Here is a 19,486-nt window from a genome sequence, read left to right on the forward strand (position 1 = left end):
CAAGCCCAGCTGAATCTTAAAGCTCATGTTGGCTCCTTATTAATACTGGCACCTTATCAATGAAGTTATGCTGCAGCTGAGTTTCAGTTTTATCACGAGATGGATTTTAAAAGGCTCCAATAACGCTTGCTTTGCTCACCAGAGAATATTGACTGGATCATCCCCCTCCTTGGCCTGGTGCTTCTTCTTGTACTTACCAGCACTGCTTTTGTTCTCATCGTCCTTGCTGGTGTTGTTAGATTGGTCGAGTACACAAGAAGAGGTGAGAAGACTGGAGCAGACTTTAGTCGTCCAAATCAAATGATGTGTTACAGAGGGCTGTGTGTTTGTCATGTCATGAGGAGAACACTTTTCTTGATGTCTCAGGTAGTGATGCATGCAGAGCTATGCATGAAAAGTTATGGCCAGCAAGGGCCGTCAAACGTTGGCTAGAGTTGTTGCTTGACTGTGTGATATTGTTTTGCTATTTAAAGTCAGCTAGATCGATATTTGACACCGTTTTCCTTCCTTCCTTCTGGAGTTACTTTGTTCATGAAGGGAGCTGTTCATTTTTCTGTTGGACTGCGAATTTTAACTGAGTGACCTAAAACTTGGCACTATCTGATTGACCCCTTAAAATTATGCTTCTTATTACAATATATTGCTGAACTTACAGGATCACAGTGTATCGTATGGCCACGCCTGTAGCGGGATGCATATAATAATAATAGTTGGCTTGATAGTTGCCTTCAGTAATTCTCAGATAAAGAAAAAGGAATCCGCATGAGACGTAGTTCAAGTTGCTAGTCAGTTACCAAAACTTGAATTTCAAGAATGTAACATGAAAATCTAATCTTATCAAATTTACAGCTGAGAGTCAGTCATCCAAACTTGCATCCGTGCTCTTTGTTGATTTCGTCCATATTATGGATACGGACCAAAGGGAGCAGTACCACCAGAAACCACGGGAGCAGTGTTGCTGTTACTAGAAGAAGAAAGAGGGTGAAACAAAAATAGTCTTCCACTCAAACACCACAAAACTGCAACAAAAAAGGTGCTTTGCAAGGAAGGAATCACACTCAAAAACTTGCTGACGACTAATAAGTGGACTTAATAACGCTATACTCAGACTTGAAGACACGGTCATGGACAGATGACAGGTGCGCACAGGACTGAAGAACAGGGGGGCAGACAATAACGGGACAAAGCGGAGACGAGACAAGTCGGACAAGATACAGACAGGAACACGTGCCAAACTCTATCAAAATAAAACAGGAAGTAACTAACCGAAACATAGCTAACATAACTGCCGACGTGTGACACACATATATGGCAGAGCTACAGGTCTCGGTGTTTGATGTGAGGGAAGAAGGCATCCCCTCTGTGGTGGGGAAACCCTGTCCTAGGAAGTTCAGTTTACCCACTGATGCATGTTTGATATCTGTGAGTGAAAATGTTGTTGTGGCATGCTTTTCTTCATGCTTGTATCAGCAATATGTGTGTTGAATGTATGAAGTTGTTGTGCACACCAGGGAAGCTGATCCCGACAGTAGCCATCCCTGCCTTGGTGGCTGCTCTTGTTCTCGCCGTTGCTGCTGCTGCTGCTGTTGAAGCATTCGAGTACAGCAGAGGAGGTGAGAAGACAGCAGCAGACTTCATTTGACCAAATCGTCCAGAACGGAAGGCAAAGTTGATTTCATTACTTTATGTTGATGTGATGTTATTTGACGAGAAGAACGTGACTCCAGGCTCCACTGGGGTCCAACATCAGTTCCTAGGCTGTTTCAGTCACCTGTGTTGGGACCCTTTAAGCAGCAGCTCAGTCCAAGCAACATGACATTTGGTATTCCACACCAGAAGACAGGAAGCCAGAGGACCTGACCGTCCCCATAGCTGTCTCGGTGGCTGCTCTTGCTCTCATCGTCGCTGCTATTGTTGTCGGAGTGGTCGAGTGGAGACGTGCAGGTGAGAAGCAGCGTTGCCACAGCGCTACACTGAAACAGTAACCGAGCTACGTTATTGTTTACTGGCACACACTAAAAGTCAAGAAAGACTTCATTTTAACTTTACATTATGCCATGTGCTGGTCAAAATCAGTATTTCTAATTGTGTGGTTAAACTAGGAAAAATGGGTTGTTCATTTTTTTTACATCAGCTGGTAAAAAAATGTTTAAAATTTGCCATTAATGTGAATGGAGGCTGTCTTTACTTGTATTCCATGTGTGTCCCAGCTCGCCATCTTACTCCAATAATGTTTTGTTTTGCACATCAGGGATTATGGCAGTGATTTTCTCGTGGGCTGCCATTTTTCTCGTGATCGCCACCGATGACGACAATGTGTTTCAGTCCATGGGAGCAGGTGAGAAGTCCAGAGCACACTTTAGTTGACCAAATCATCCAGAAACAGAAGTTAACAAAGAGGAGGTGACTGAAAGAGAAACTACTATGTGGGAGCATGTTGGGCAGTAAAGCATCACTTGGCTTCCTCTACTCAGAGGTGGTGGAGATTCTGAGTGCTGTTTTCTCAGTTTTCTCCTGAAAGATCATTTTATACTGATATTTTTGATGGTAAGAATGTGCTCACCAGGGAAAATGAAGCAGACCGAACTCCAAACGATCTCTCTGACGGCTTCAGTTCTTATCGTTGCTGCTCTTGTCCTTATCATCGCGGCTCTTGTCCTCCTCGCTGCCGCTGCTACTGCCGCTGTTGTCGTGTGACTGATCGAGGTCAGAGGTGCAGGTGAGAACACAAGCAAACTTCAGTTGACTTTGACCAAATCATCCATCAACTGAAGGTAGATCCAGAGACAAAAGCTTGATGGCTTCACAGAAACCAGTCTGGTTAAATTCATCAGACTTGAACTGACTTAAAATGATGGAGTCACAGGGTCTTTATTGGCCTCCACTGAGCTTCACTGGATTTTAATGAGGTGTATTTGACTCAATGTCCTGAAACATTCTTTGTGGACTGGGATGGACTTGATATTGCCCTTCACCTGACTGATGGAGTTTCAATAGACATTCTAGTCGGACTGTCTACTAGATTCTGTTTGAAAGGAGTCACATGGATCAGAATTGACTGAAGTCGAATGCAGCATGCTGACTCATGAACTGTGGTTGACTTCGGCTCCTTCCCATGATTCTTTGAGACTTCAACAGACTCTGATGGACTCCAGTGGACCACAAGAGACTTTCCTCACCTGACAGACAGTAGCAGTGTTTTATGAGTTGAAACTGACTGCAACAGATTACTATTGTTTTTCAGTCTGCCGTCCTGGCCTGACATGTTGTGTGTGATGTTAACTGACTCTCTGATCGAGTCGCAGATGAATGATTATTTGACCTGTTTTGTGGGCACTTTTGTTTTGAATATAAATTTCAGTTACTTTCACCAAGTTACGTCAAGTTCATTTCATAGACAGCTCAAGTTAATGGAGTTTAGTTCGCTGGAATAATTCATTGTTCCTATCTTTTAACCCATGGAGAGGATTTGACGAATAGTTAGTCGACTCTCCAAGATATTTTCTCTTTTTTGTTTCAGGAACAAAAAATTCAGTCACTCATCAGAGCTTGAGAGACTGCAGGAGTCCGGTGTCAGGGGTGTGTTGCCAGATTGGCTGAGTGTCAGCTCTATCTGGCTTTTCTACATGTAGGTCTGCGAAATGCGTGTCTCACTGTCCGATCCATATTTTTGCTTGAAAAAAAACAAACACTGAACCTCTCTCACACTTTGTCACATCCTTTCCATCATGATCCGGTCTTGTAATATTTGTTTTAAACCCGAAAATTAATCCCATTTGTGAGTCAATTTTTTTGATACAGTGCAGCCTGTAGTTTGAAAACAGATGTTATTTCATGCTTTATTTGATGTCTACAACTCATTTGTTCAAAAATCTATCGATATAATGAAAATGTACAGCAGAGTAGAAAATATTTCAATAATACCAGAACATGGAGGTTTGTTCACAAACACACGCACTGAAACCTCTTTGTCGATACCTGTATCAACACCTGCTGTGAACAGGCTTTTAGCGAGGAGTTTGAGACAGACTGTCCCTATTTTGTATATGGTGACTATATATGGCACAGCTGTCGCCCTCTGGGGGGTGGGGTCTAGGACCAGGCCACCAGACGACCCACCAATAACAGGCTGGTTAAAAACACCTGCCACTCCCTGACCAGCAAAACTGGTTTGAACGAATTGCTTTGGGTCTGGCACTTGGCCACCAGATTGTTGAGATCAGTGCCAGTCTTCGTTTCAAGTGTAGGATTGTTCTTTTAATTCCTGAGTGAAGATATTGACATTTAATCATCACTAGAAATAAAGTGGCACAAACCAGAGTCAGTTCTCGACACTGTGGGAATATATGCGCTAAATATCCACACGGCTGCTACTGAGCTACATGCAGTTGGTGGTTGTTCTCATGAAGTATGTGGAGCTTCCTGCCTGACTGGTGAAAGAGCGAGTCATCAGACTGGGCTTCAAGTCAGCTCATAAATCTGAGCAGAATCTGTCAAGTTCAGTGCCTCAACCCCGCCACCCTGAGGAGGAGTCAACCTGATGTGATGAGACAGATCTCATCACTTTGCTCAGCTCAAGGCATTAAAGGCGGAGTTGATCAAAGATGGTTCTAGATCATGGGCGGGTTTTAACTATTCCTCCCTTCCCAGAGGCATGTGTGCTCATCGTCTCATCGTCAAAGTCTATGATGGGACTTGTCCTTATTTTGCCTCTTTTCGGGATCAATAGTGCAAATGCAGGTAAAAAATCTTTTTCTGATCTCAACCCACTGACGCTCGGATTTCGTTCTCGCTGCTTTGAAGTCTAATTGTAATGAACTAAAACGGAATTATTACAACGTTGTGACAGATGTGTTGTAATCCGCACGCCATGGGTGAGTGAAACGTCAACACAGTGAAATCATAATATAATCATGTCATAAGAAAATACTTTAGAAATTCTGGTGACGCCATGTTAGAAGATATCGATTGAAAGTTGTTTCTCTGATAAAAAAAAACTCCCCAAAAATAGCAAAACAAAAACAAACTCATACTGGAACGATGGCAAGTAAGAGGTAAGAAAGGTGACAATGTGAAGGAAAATGACTTTCCTGACACTTGTGGATGCCCTGCCAACCCTTCGTGAACTTAACATTCGGGTTCGAGTGGATGAAAGGGATGGAGAGAGAACTGCCAGGTGGAAGACGGAGCGGAGCCGGACACAACTGGTTTGTGAGCGTTTATTATCAAACGGTGAACCCTAACAGACAGTCGGGTTTGTGGAAATTATATGTACAGAGTTAATTTGTTGTATTTTTCCCGTGGGATGTGTTTGAACCACAACTGTTAAAATGGCTCCTTGCAGATCATCATTACAGGTTATTATTAGGCTATATTATAGGTTACACAACCTAGGAAGTAAAGTTAATGGTTGAATGAGTTATAATGTAAAGGGATTAAACAGCCCCATCAAATGAAAGAAAATTCTCAATCAGTTTAAAAGCATGCAGTGCTCTGTTGCAATGATTCAGGAAACACGTGAATAAAACAGAACATTTAAAATTCAAAAGAGGGTAGGCATGTGTACAGGGCTTCAAATAATAACGGAAGAAAAAGGGGAGTAGCTGTTTTGATAGGAAAATCTGTATTTTTTATTTACTAGAAAACTATTGAGGAAAATGAGGGCAGGTGGATTATGGTCACTGGAAGTATAGGAGGAACTAAAATAACTACGTTAAACTTGTATGGGCCAAATGAAGATGGACCAACTTTTTTTTTTTTTAAATAGCATTTTTATTTGCGAAGGAAGCAGAAGGATTGATTCTTGTTGGGGGAGACTTCAATTGTGTTTTGAAGAAACATATAGATAAGCAACCAATAGACTCCCCCATTCAGAAAGACGGTCTCCCTCGGCACAATGATTAATGAGTTGGGACTTAGACGTAGATATATGGTGACAGCAACACCAAAAAGATAAAGAGTTTACTTTCAGATCACAAATTCATGGCAGTTACTCATGTTTAGACATGTTTCTAATGTCAACAACATACATTCACAGAGCTAAAGAATACAAAATAGAACCGATAACACTGTCAGACCATGCTCCAGTTACAGAACAACTACAAATAGGACAGCATAGGCTGTTTAAATACTGGAGACTAAATGTCTCTCTTTTAAATGATGAAGTAATCCAACAACAATTAACAAAACAGTTGACAGACTATTTTTTGCTGAACGATAATGATATGGTCTCCCCATCTATTCTGTGGGAGGGGGTCAAAGCTGTAATGAGAGGAAACATAATTGCAATTTCATCGAAAATCAAAAAGAAAAGACACAATATACAGACAAACTTGGAAAAAGAAATAAAAAATGGAGTTGGAATGTCAACAGGGGGAAAATCAGAAGCCAAGTTATGAGAGATATTAAAAGAAAACCAGACAAAAATAGGATGAACTAATATAAGGTCGAGGGAGCATTACAATTTATGAATAGAAACTACTGTGATCCAATTGCGTAAAAATCAATCTAGCAGAGTAGTACACAAAATGAACTCTCTGAACAACAACACTCAATTTTCGATGAAGGACAACTGCTAGGTTCCTTTGGTGGTGTGCCTCAGGATTTTTTGAATGAACAAAGTGTGCCATGGCCTTAAAATGGTTGAAAAAGACTGAGTTAAATAATTCTGCGTCACTGGGCTGAACAACAAGAATCTGTGAGAATGAAACAACAATTTGTTAACTATTAATTGTCATTAAAAGTCTAAAAATCCCATACGGTCAAATCCAGTCCTTGAAAAGGGGAGATGTCAGTTACACGTTTGTCATAACCTTTAGGCAGCTCAGACTTCCTTATGTTCCACAGATTCAAACTCAATTCAAATAATTTCCTGGAGGTGAAACGTCAGTAAATTGTTGTACCTGAGCCAGTGATTTGCCATCGGTATGGAAGCTCATCCCTATGTGGCAAAAAAACTCACAGGGGGAGTCGAATTGTTTTCTGCATTATTCACCAAACACAAGCAATAAATTGATCTATACATGGCCAACACAAAGTCAGATACAACCAACATCAAAACACAGCCAGGCCAACATGTGATGATTGATTAAAATTAAATACATACATTGTCCTGAACAACATATCTTCAAGTTTAAGTATTTATTTTTCTGTAGCCAATTCATCAGAATTAAGACATCTAAGTTCTTGCCCAAAAATTCATTTCACATTATTTTTTTTATGTTGTTTTATTGAGTTATTTTTCAATGGTCATCAATGTTTCTTCTTCTCTGCAGTGTTTCACTCACTGAAATTCATCAGAACTGCATCATCTGGAGTTCAAAATGTTCCAGAGTTCATGGAGGTTGGTTTGGTGGACGATGTCTTGTTCAGTCACTACGACAGCAACAGCAGCAGAGTCAAACCCAAACAGGACTGGATGATCCGACTCACTGAGGATGATCCGGAATATTTAGAGAGTGAAACACAGAGGTGCAAGAATGACCAGTGGGCCAGCAAGAAGTCCATGAGAGAGGTTCAAGAAAGATTCAACCAGACTGGAGGTTTGTTCACAAACACACGCACTGAAACCTCTTTGTCGATACCTGTATCAACACCTGCTGTGAACAGGCTTTTAGCGAGGAGTTTGAGTCAGATTGTCCCTATTTTGTATATGGTGACTATATATGGCACAGCTGTCGCCCTCTGGGGGGCGGGGTCTAGGATCAGGCCACCAGACGACCCACCAATAACAGGCTGGTTAAAAACACCTGCCACTCCCTGACCAGCAAAACTGGTTTGAACGAATTGCTTTGGGTCTGGCACTTGGCCACCAGATTGTTGAGATCAGTGCCAGTCTTCGTTTCAAGTGTAGGATTGTTCTTTTAATTCCTGAGTTAAGATATTGACATTTAATCATCACTAGAAATGAAGTGGCACAAACCAGAGCCAGTTCTCGACACTGTGGGAATACATGCGCTAAATATCCACACGGCTGCTACTGAGCTAAATGCACTTGGTGGTTGTTCTCATGAAGTATGTGGAGCTTCCTGCCTGACTGGTGAAGGAGCGAGTCATCAGACTGGGCTTCAAGTCTGTGTGTGTGTGTGTGTGTGTGTGTGTGTGTGTGTGTGTGTGTGTGTGTGTGTGTGTGTGTGTGTCTCAGGTGTCCACATACTTCAGGTGATGTCCAGCTGTGAGTGGGACGATGAGACTGGAGAGGTCAGATGTCATCATCAGTGCACTTACGATGGAGAAGACTTTCTATCGTTGGACCTGAAGACTCTGACGTGGAACGCTAGTACTCCACAGGCTGTCGACACCAAACACCAGTGGGACAATAATGAAAGTTACAACAAATATCTACGGTACTACCTGAAGACCCAGTGTCCTGAGCGCTTGAAGAAGCTTCTGCACTACGGGAACAGTTCCCTCCTGAGACCAGGTACAGTCACATGACCTGACAGGGAGGTTGTCTAGTGTTCTATTTTCATTGGAGATGCACCAATCTTAGTTTTCTGGCCACTTAGCCATTTTTGAAAAGCTTGACCTGCCAATACCTTTTTCTTTTTTCCCCCTAACAGACAGCATACACTTTCAATATTTGAAACTAGTTTTTGAAAAAGAAAACATTTTAACACAAGAGTATTTTGTTTTTAAAAAATAATCTTAAGTGATGTAATATAATGCAAAGAAATTATCACAATTTGTTTGAGAATAGTGAAATAAACATGCATTCATAAAGCAACTGAGGCAGTAAATTAAATAACAGTTTTCTGAACAAAAACGAAACAACATAAATGAGGTGTGCTGAGTTTCCTATCAGGCTGCAGAATTGTCTATCAATTATCTCTGGCGCGGAGCGATTATTAAGAGGTTTCTTCTTGGCGCTCGGCGCATTAGGCCTCCGGTGAGGAGCCTAATTCTGCCCTGGAGTTTGCAGGTGGTTCTAGAAGGGCTCTGTAGGACCGCTGGCGGCCGCTTCGTTGGATATTCTGTCCTTGAAGACGGCTCTTCTTCTGGCCTTAGCTTCGGCTAAGAGAGAGAGTATTCTGACGGCCTTGTCGGTGAGCTCACGATGTATGTCTTTTGGTGAGGGTCTGACCTCTGTGACCCTTCATCCAAACCCGGCTTTTAGACCGAAGGTCATGACGACTTCTTATCGGTCTCAAGTCCTGATGTTGAGGGCCTTTTATTGCCCGGACACAACCGGTGCATCCTAGCTTGCTATGTTGACAGAACAAAAGACTTTCGGTTAACCGATAGTCTGTTTGTCTGCGATGGAGGGAACCTGAAGGGCAAAGCTGTCATGTCACAGAGTCTTGCCCACTGGGTTTGTATGTTTCTGCCGCTTACAAGGCTGAAGGCTCTGTTGCCCCGGAGGGCCTCACCTAAAACAACCATTTTAGGAGAGAGAATTGTGAAAATGTTTTTCATCACACAAGAGAAAGAACTGACAGTTTGTATCATGATTTTGAGAATGGAATATGACTAAATGATCATTTATTGAGATACAGCAGACAGATGGTTCAATTTAACCCCTAAATAAAACGACTGGGTAGAATGAAAATGGATTTTATTATTGTTATTGCCGAAATTACTACATAACTTTTTTGTCCATATCGCTCAACCCTACTGTGCGCTAATCATGACGTCAGATCAGCGTCTTGATGTGGCGCATCTGTGAGGTGGGATGGATCATCTCAGCAAAGCAGAAGTGCTCACTAGCACACATTTAGACAGATTTGTGAACAATGTTTGAGAGAAATGGTAATATTGTGTATCTGGAATGAATTTTAGATATTTAAGTCCATCACATGACAAATGGGTGCAAAAACAAAAGTGTTTATATTTTTGTTGAGTGTATGTCTTGTGGAGCATGTAGCAGGTGACCCTGGTTGATGAGCTCAGTAGATAGGATCATCTTCTGAAAAATTAATCTGCAGATCCAGCGTCCTGCACATTAAGGATGTTGTCAGCGGTTGATCGTTGCACCCCTGATGTTAATACTGTTGCTCTGTGAGTTTGACTATTTTTCTGTCCTCAACGAGACTGTGCTGACAATTGTGTGTAACATGTGACTTCAGAGGCCTGAGGAAGAGAAGTTTTGGATTCTTCACTTCAAGTGTTCCTTCAGTGACCAGATCAGTGGAGGATATTTGTTAGTCCAGTTTTGACTGATGAGGCTGTGAGAAGAGGTGCAACAGAAGCAGATTCAGACTGGGCAGTGGTCATGTGACCCTTCAGCACTGGTCTCTCCTCATGTTGTGATCAGATTTCCAGTTGCCTTCAACATCAGTGACAAACCAACTGTGTGTGTCTTCTCCAGAGCTTCCATCAGTGTCTCTCCTCCAGAAGACTCCGTCCTCTCCCATCGTCTGCCACGCTACATGGTTCTACCCTCCACAAGCGAAGTTGTTCTGGACCAAAGACGGAGAGGAGCTTCACAAAGATGTTGATATTGGAGAGGTCCTCCCCAACCCTGATGGAACCTTCCAGATGATGGCTGAGCTGAAACTGCCAGACCCATCTGAAGCCTGGGAGAGGTTCACCTGTGTGTTGCAGCTTCACGGTGCTAAGAAAGTCTCAAAAAAGCTGGACCAAAGGGCCTTTCTCACCAACTGTAAGATCTGTCATACAATATATTTGAATGTATTTGTCAGTGTTGGGACTAACGCGTTATAGGAACTACTTTATCCTTTGTAATAAGGAGTGCCATAATGCGTTCCTTTGCCAAAATTACCAATGCGTTTATCATTACTGTGATTTAACCATGCTTATTACTTTTTACTTCATATTCACAACTCTTTAAAAAGCAGCGTCCATAATATGCAGGAAATTGGGATTTCTATTGTGGGTATATTCTCATTATATTTCCTTTTTAGCTGTAAAGGGCCAGAGAAATATTGTAGTGGCGTGCAAGCTATGAGAATAAAACCAAACATATTGCGTCAAATATCACAATATCAAATTCATAATGCAGAAACGCCTGGGGGTCTGGAGGTATATTTCTTGAGCAGATGCAAAGTCAAAATCAGCAAATCCACTTCTTCTTCTTCTTTTGTGGTCATGGAGCCTCTTCCTCGCTCTCCTGATCTGATGAAGGGATGGGACTCTCCTTCTGACCCTGATGAATTAAAAATAATAATTATTTCCCTGACTACATGCTATCTCGACAACAGTTTTGTTCATCTTCCTCCATATAGTGATGCAATACAAGCATAGAGCTGTATCAGCTGTGAATCTGTGATGGTTTTCTGAACTTTCACACATTTAAACATTCAAACAAGAAAACAATTCTGACCTGTTTTTCCTTTAGGAAGACGCTGAGTGTTGTCTGTCTTGTGTTGTACACAAAGATTTAGTTTGGAAAATGTTTTATAGCCTTCACATGGAAAAGGACAGCAACAACTGTAAATATTTCTCTATAAAATATGTACATGTTGTTCGTAGGTTGTTCTGCAAATGCTGCATGAACTCCCCAGCTCAGTTCTCGCTCTGTATGCAGCGCTGTCGCCATGTGGCTCATCCGATTAAAAGATGGTGCCGGTGCCGGTTTATCACATTCAGCGAAAAAATACTATGATGAAAATAATATAATGAGACTATGATTGGGACATTACGCAGGCACTGATTAAAAATTTAGGGGGTCCGTATATAAGACAAATGGGTGTCCAGTTTTCTACGTTTTGCAGTTCAGGGAGTCCACGGGACGCCCAGACGCGCCTCTAGCTAAAAGCCTGTGTGGAAGACATGCTACCAATCGCAATTGTGGAGTTGTCACTGCAGTTAATGAAATTCCTGTAAGTGTGGTGCCGTGTATTCTTTTCCAAAACACTCTTCAATATGGAAGTCTAGCATGTAGTTGACGCATGCCTTCCAATGCAACAAAAGTATCCACAGCTGTTCCTTTTTGACGGGATTTATTAAGATCCTTCTTCCAAACAAGTATTCCAAACAAAAACAGCAACAGCACGGTCAAAAACTAGTATGCTTCTCTGGCTTCCATAACACTTGTAATGTCAAAACTCACACGTCACGCCGCATACGCGTTCTTCAGCCAATGAGAAGAGCAGTCACACCAACCAATAGACAGTCCTGTAAGACAGACTTAACATTGCACACCACTCATCCACTGTGCGTAACACACAGAATGACTCCAACATTTACACTTGGTATAGTTGTGTTGCTGTTGAGATGATTTTGTTCCTGCTACTAACAAGTGGTCTGTAAAAGAGATGATTTTTTTGCACTGCCAAAAGTATAGTTTCTAATCTAAATGGTTACAATGAATATGCCCATCAAAAGTGTGAATATTGTCATTCATTCACCTGCACTCACACTGCCATTACACCTTCAGATCATGGAGTGGCGACTCTGTAATAGGATTGCACTTGAAGTGGTTTAGAGCTTATAGGAGACTGTCTAGTTCTGCAGGCCACACAAATGTCCATAATGGGCCAGATTCTGTCCCAATGTTGCTGCTTCCACACCCAGCTTGATGACCCTGACGGTTCTAAGATGATTATGCTTGAGCTCTGCTATAAAATACAGTTAAAAAAAAGTTATTTTCACCAGTAACTAGTTACTTTGAAAGTAATGAGTAACTTGAAGAAACAAAGTTACTTTTGAACAAGGTAACTGGTAACTGTAACTAAGTTAGTAACACTGGCCAACACTGATGTCCACAATAAGTATCCCACACCTGGACTGGCATCGACTGCGGCCATTATTTTTTTCACATGCACGGCGCTGCGTCACGTGACTAATGTGGGCTTAATGTCCACCACGGAAGCTTTTGCATATTATGGACGCTGCTTTTTAAACGTTTTAAAGAGTTGTGAATGTGATGTAACAGGTAACGAGCATGTTTAAATCACAGTAATGATAAACACGTTGGTAATTTTGGCAAAGGAGCGCATTATGGTGCTCGTTATTACAAAGGATAACGTAGTTCCTATCACACGTTACTTAGAAACGCATTAGTCTCAACACTGCTTTTCAGGTCACCTGACCCCCTTAATCCAGAACAGAAGGTGTCATCAGGTCTGCCATGTTGATTCAAAACACAATCTTTTATTAGCAATGATTTACATGTATTTTATTAGAATGAGACTTGAGTCTAATGGTGTTGATGAGGATGTGAGCTGAGAGTGATTCTCATGTTGCAGCCTCCAACACTACTGAGGAGGTTCTGAATCCACTGAAGCCCCCGACTGAAGCTCCTCCACATGGTGAGTCACTGTTAGTTGCCAAAAAATGCTGATTAAATTAGTGGCTGATGGCTTCATGCTGTGACAGGCAACTTCAGTGAAAATGCAAATATACCTTTCCAACCATGGCACTACATCCACTATATACATTAAGAACAATCAAAGTAAACGTAAGTCTAACACTACTTTTCTGTTATTTTAAATGAAACAAAATATTGTTCGAAGGACTTACAGTAGCTGACTTAGACAAAAGTTGCGTCCTTTATGATATTGAAACATGAAAAAAACATGAAGGTCTGTTTAACTACACCACCGCAATTAGTAGGCCGCCTTTATACCACTTTGCAAAGAGCTCCTTTGAGTTCCTAGGCGTGCATGGTGTGCATGGCCCTGAATAGAGCAATAGAGATCCCGGTGGCGCTTAGTTCACTATTTGGGAGCGTTGGAGTTGGTGTTTGTTGATGTTTGTTTTGCTCACAAGGGAAACCAGAGGACCAGACCGTCCCCATCGCTGTCTCAGTGGCTGCTGTTGTTGTTGTTCTGCTCATCACTGCTGCTGCTGTTATTGGAGTGGTCATGAGGAGAAGAGCAGGTGAGAAGACAGGAGCAGACTTGAGTTAACTTTTATCAAACCATCCAGAAACAGAAGGTGACAAAGATCCAGAGACACAATGTTCTACCACAAGCTTGATGGCTTCACACAACACAAAAAACAATCTGGTCAAACTTCAGTGAAGGTCCATCAACATTGTGATGTTCAAAGTTGTTTCTTTCTTTTTCAGGCCAAAGTACAGAAACAGGTGAGTAAATCGCGTATCCTTTCATCTTCTGACGTCATCAACAAGCGTCATCTCAGACTTCACTCTCGTGATGTTGATGTGGATGTGAGCTGACAGTGATTATCATGTTGCAGACACCAACATCTCTGAGGGCCATACGCTGGCACTGAATCCACTGACTGAAGCTCCTGCACACGGTGAGTCACTGAGGAACATTCTTACAGAGTCCAGAGAAGAAAAGCTGCTTTGACTCTCCTGTGAGTGAATAAGAGAGTGCAGGCAGGGTGGAGTACCTGGAGGAGTGTTTGAGTCACAGCAGACTCTCCAAGATTTGGTGCACAGAGAGACCGTCTTCTCTCCTCAGACGTCTTTGTCATGGAGTCTAGGAGGAGTCAAGGTCAGAGAGGGGTCAGCTGAAGAGGGACTATTATGGGATGAATGAGGAGAAGAAGAGGGAGGGTGGAGGTGCAGGAGAGGAGAACATGAAGATTCCATGTGAAGGAGAAAGAGGTTCAGGACACAGAGTTGAGTTGATGTTGTGCCGCCTCGAGGAAGAAGAGGCTGAGAGGAGAGGTAGGACCTGCAGGAGGTGAGTGAGGATGAGCAGAGGGAAGGTGGACCTGCTGTAGTGACCCTGAGAGAGAGAAGCTGTAGAAGTGGAGGATCATCATCATCATGTGATTCTTGTTCTGCCTCCACAAATATGATGCCATGTTCAATTTAAGTGTTTCTTTCAGATGTTTTAGACATGAGTCCTTCAGACCCGTTGGTGGAACCCCAGTCTGAAGCAACATGAGGTGAGTGGTGACTTGATGTTGAGCAGCTGTTTGTTCTGAGAATGTTGAAGACTGTGGACTGAGTGAAGCAGATCAAGAGAGTGACTCCCAGTAGAAACCGTGTCCACATTAGAAAGTCGGGATGTTCCGATACAGCTTTTTTGCTGGTCGAGTACAAGTACTGTCATTAGAGTACTTGCTGCTACCAAGTTCCGAGACAAGTAATTATAACATTTTTTATTAATGTATTTATTCATTCTAACCTATTTTTTCATTTTATGTTGCCCGAACAAACATGACTGTCACGTTCCTCACTCTGTGCTCTTATTCTTTGTCTGAATTTCTCTTCAGCCGCTTCCTGAGTTTCGCTTTCTCCTCCTTGCTCTGCTTCTGTTTTGATCTCCTCAACTCTTTAGCCAGACCGCGTGTGAGTTTTCTTAAACTCACTTTTCATTTATGGATTGTGTAGGTTTTTTCCCTTCGTGTGAGTTTGAGACTTCTCCTCCACGTAGAGCTTTTAGTTGATTGGACCTTGTGAATTTATATCCGAGCATGTTTGAGTTCTCCCTGTTATTGATGGTTGAAGCTAATTCACACCTCTTTTGTAGCAGATTTTTTCCTAGTCCCTCTGTGTATTTCCGGCTCGTGTTTCGACTCCGGCGCCTTCAGTTCCTGTCTTCGCCGTCTGTGTTCATTGTAACTTGTCTATTAAATTTATTAATTTAATCTCGTTTGTGCCTTCTGTCAGCCTGCAATCATCTGCACCTGGGTCGCTTCTTCAATGACACCAATGACACAGATTTCCCTTTGAACATTTCAGGTTTTGCCTGTATTGCAAACATTTTTGCTGTGAATTCACAGTAAATTATGGGATAGCAGACAATTCCTATTCAGGTTGCCAGACTATTCGCAGACACACTTTTTTTCCCCGTTGATCTCAGCACCTGCTGCAGATCTTTCCTGACTTCACTGTGAACAGCTTTTTGATTACAGGATTGTACTGCAAACTAAGACTATAACGTTGTACAATCCTACGATACTGTAGCTTTAACAGGTATCCATTGGGATCTTTCAGGGGAAGTTCTGTATAACAAGTTGGTGTGAACTAATTCTGCAAATTTTTGTGACATGCTGGTAATTTCGTAGAGTGTAGGCAATCTCTGCATATGAAAGAACAGCCCTCATTGCCTGAGTATAAAATTTCTATGGCATATTTGAGGTTGTGTTTTTGAAGGTATTTAACTTAACTACAAGCTTTGTTTTGACAAGCTATTATTTAAAGATATTGTTATATCTTTCAGCAGTTGCAAATGTTATGAAATGCACTTTGGGTCACACTTTAGATTAGGACACTTATATTTGAACAAACTACTTCTTGATGTATTATCATGGGTATAATCCTGTAATAAATCAGAAGCATAATATGTTTTTGAATATTATAGGAACTATTTGTTGATCTGAAGTGTGACCACACTGTTGAAGCAACCCTGCAAATGATGTGACTTAAATGCAGGTTTTTATGTGCAAACATGGTTTTTATTTTGTGCATTGCTGAAACGTCAGTGCTGAATAAACATTTCTGCACAGTCACAGCCATGAATGTAATGGTGCTGACAATTGAAACCATAGTTACTTGTCTTACAATTTCAACCAAGACTTTGCATTTTGTTGCATTCAATGTTTACACATTTGTGTTAAGATTTTTACAATACAAATGTATACAAATGCCGCAATGGTTGACTTGTAATGTGTCACATCAATGTGTATGTTACATGTTTCTTCCTTCTGTGTTGAAGGATTGTTCACTCGTACTCGTGTGACGTCTTATGGAAAGTGTGGTTTACAATGTTTCAGTTGAATGTTGAACCGTCATGCCATTTTTCTGTTTCTGTTGAGATGACCTTTGGTCCTTCAGCGGACTTGTACCTCTAGTGAAACCTCCTCAGGACAGAATAACACTTGGTACTGTGAAATAATGAGTGTCTAGTAGTATTTACTAGAAATGTATGAAGGGAGAAGCTCTTCCGTGAGTGTGATTGACTCAACACAGAGTCTCAGTATGAATTACTTTCATCCTTGCGAGAGTCAGAGCATCCCATGTAGTATGTATTAATTGTTTTTGGATAAAACAGTTTATTTGCTTGACTCATGCAGGTTTCAGTTTTTCCTTTTTTCCACCTCAGATGGCGACAGTTCAGACTGTAATTCTTTCATGAATTGCTCTGGAATTGAACTGAACATGGACACCTTGAGGTAGTGATGGGATAATGTTCTTGTTTTAGAAATGCTATGGTTTCATTGCATTAGTTGGTCATTCTACAGTAGACAGTGCCATCTAGTGCCCACTGAAAATCAGTTCACTGTTTCCTGAATCCTCATCAACCCTTAAATACTCATCTGCATCCCTGTCCACCATCGTGGCCTCTGTTTGTTTGCACCGCCTCTCCTTTTCTGCCATTTTGTCCTTTGTTCCCAGTGTGTTCTTTTTTGCTACATTTGAAACAGGTAAACTCTGAACAAGTGTGGAAATAATGCCCTGGTTTTGAACAGCCTGGTTCTCTCGACTCTGCTTCATAGAACTCTGGTCGTGTCTCAGTATCCTTGTAGAATGCAGAGAAGATGTTTGAAATGTATAAATTAATTTAATCTTGTGGGGCTACTCTCCATGCTTCATTCTTTTTATTGTTTTTCAAATTCTCCATCAGGTAAATAAACTGGCACATTTAAAAAGGGCACTGCCAGTAGGTCTGTTGCTGTCATTGCTTTACTCCTGTATTTGAAAATAAATAATATTTCCAGTTCTTTATTCCATGGTTTTCATTTTTTTTTTTTTTTTTTTAGCTTTTGCAATTTTCAGAACCCTTCTGTCGTCACGAACCGATGATGATTTCATTTCTTCTGTCGTAAAGTACAGTTATACATTTTAACCACCTTTACCACAAAAAACGACACCCATCAAGGTGATATTGTCGCTTAATATTAAAAGTTCTTTGTCTGATAAGAATTTCATACAGATAAAACGTTTAAAGCTCACGGACACTCCCATTTAACGATACATTTGAGTTCACTGGGCCCAGCTTATAAACAGAAGTGCAGTTTCAGTTTCAGTTTGACGGCCATGCTCGTTGAAGTAGTGTTGCCAGGTTGGTCGAGTTTCCACCCGCTGTTGCTGTTGAAATACTGTCGAGAGTCAGCACATGTTGAGGAGAGTGGAAGTGAATGACGATGTGAAAAAACATATAAAACACGCGCATACTCGGGAAGCAGTGGAAGACGGACAAGGCGCTTGGCTTGGTCTGGTTTTACGTCAGATTACGTCAGACACACCTGGCAACCTTGTCGTCTGTCGGAACAGGTTTCGTTTCAAGCTGGTTGTTTCCTCCTCGACGGGTCACCGACCGTTTTGTTGGTCTGCGGCACAAAACAGCAGATGTTTTCAAAAACATGGTTTTAAATGACGTCGAGAGGCGTTGCTGTTTTTCTCCTGTGGGGGATAAACTGCGTGAATGCAGGTAACCTCTCAACTTTTCGCCGTTATGTATGTTTCTTCTTTTGGCATATCGCCGTATTCGAGTGTTGTTATTGACTCTTTTTTAATTCTAAAAAAATTATGATATATATAAAATCCGATATCGCTATAGGATGATTGCAGAAGTTTTCTTGTAATTCAAACACACTGTTAACTGAACAAGACTTTTTAGAATCTGAAAAATGAAATCCAAACTCTACTATGAACAACACTGATCGTCAAGTACTGTTACCCAGAATACTCTTGAAGCGTGTCGTGTTGCTCAACATTAGCTCTAGCATTCTTTCAGGCGACACACTGGCATCACGCCAGCCCGCGATCGACATACACCCATCTCGCCATCCCACAAAAAACGTTTATTTGTGCAGTTACGCGTTAGAGGTGTCGAAAAGAGCTGCACTGGTTGTTGTAAGTTACTAAGATGACTGACAACGATGTCCTGTGTTCATTAATAGAAGTTGTGTACTGTCAGTGTGTGTTTTTACTAATAAATACCGAAAGAGGTTAGTGAAATCTTTCACTGGATTCATGTTCAGAATTCTCTTGACTACCATCCATGTGCATTTGGAGAGTTTTCACTGATGAATTTTGAAATAAATGTATTGTACTAACATGTTCATTAATAAAAAAATCTTATAAAAAATACCAAAAGAGGTTAGTGAAATCTTTCACTGGATTCATGTTCAGGATATTCTTGGCTACCATCCCTGTGAATTTAAAGGGGTTTCACTGATGAATTTGGAATAAATACCTGTAGATATTATGTATTGTGATAACATGTCTATTAATAAAAAAAAAATCTTATAAAAAATACCAAAAGAGGTTAGTGAAATCTTTCACTGGCTTCATGTTCAGGATTGTCTTGACTACCATCCATGTGCATTTGGAGAGTTTTCACTGATGAATTTTGAAATAAAAAGATATTATGTATCAGCTCCACACCTCAGTGTTCAGGGAGTTTGCAGTCTGGTCACATTTAAGGTACTTGGCTACTCGCTAGCTTAGTCCAGCCATTAACCGCATTATCCAGGGTCTGTAGTCTGACTTCATTTCACTTCAATTCAAATTTCTCTCCAGTAGTCGGACTAAGCTGTTTACATACATTGTCAAAGTCTGAACTTAGCTTGGTTTTTTTGAGCCGTCTTTTTCCAAGCCATAGTCACTATCACTGAGGCGGCTGCAAGATAGTAACGTGCTCCATGGCTGGATAGA

At 41.3% G+C, this 19,486-nt stretch overlaps 1 protein-coding gene across 4 annotated transcripts; it reads left to right on the forward strand.

The window, feature by feature from the left end:
* The first annotated feature begins 4,648 nt into the window (after positions 1–4,648).
* Positions 4,649–17,471, forward strand: LOC128759656 (major histocompatibility complex class I-related gene protein-like). Of its 4 annotated transcripts, none has more exons than XM_053866781.1 (10): positions 4,649–4,740; positions 7,275–7,541; positions 8,144–8,422; positions 10,307–10,600; positions 13,149–13,211; positions 13,672–13,782; positions 13,973–13,990; positions 14,104–14,166; positions 14,707–14,766; positions 15,354–17,471. In XM_053866781.1, the coding sequence occupies exons 1-9, from the start codon at positions 4,686–4,688 to the stop codon at positions 14,763–14,765; spliced, it is 1,209 nt and encodes a 402-aa protein (XP_053722756.1). In that variant the 5' UTR covers positions 4,649–4,685; the 3' UTR covers position 14,766; positions 15,354–17,471. The 4 variants fall into 4 exon arrangements, with proteins under 4 accessions (XP_053722756.1, XP_053722757.1, XP_053722758.1 ...); XM_053866782.1 differs by having other exon boundaries at positions 15,357–17,471; XM_053866783.1 differs by having other exon boundaries at positions 15,494–17,471.
* The last annotated feature ends 2,015 nt before the right edge of the window (positions 17,472–19,486 follow it).

Source organism: Synchiropus splendidus, chromosome 5 (assembly GCF_027744825.2).
Source record: "Synchiropus splendidus isolate RoL2022-P1 chromosome 5, RoL_Sspl_1.0, whole genome shotgun sequence".
NCBI classification, from domain to species: Eukaryota; Metazoa; Chordata; class Actinopteri; order Syngnathiformes; family Callionymidae; genus Synchiropus; species Synchiropus splendidus.

Excerpts from the sequence above, each read along its gene's own strand:
- LOC128759656 (XM_053866781.1), top strand. The coding sequence starts at position 4,686 with ATGATGGGACTTGTCCTTATTTTGCCTCTTTTCGGGATCAATAGTGCA. Across the intron at positions 8,423-10,306 it reads CAGTTCCCTCCTGAGACCAG|AGCTTCCATCAGTGTCTCTC; the intron begins GTACAGTCACAT and ends TGTCTTCTCCAG. Across the intron at positions 14,167-14,706 it reads GACTGAAGCTCCTGCACACG|ATGTTTTAGACATGAGTCCT; the intron begins GTGAGTCACTGA and ends TGTTTCTTTCAG.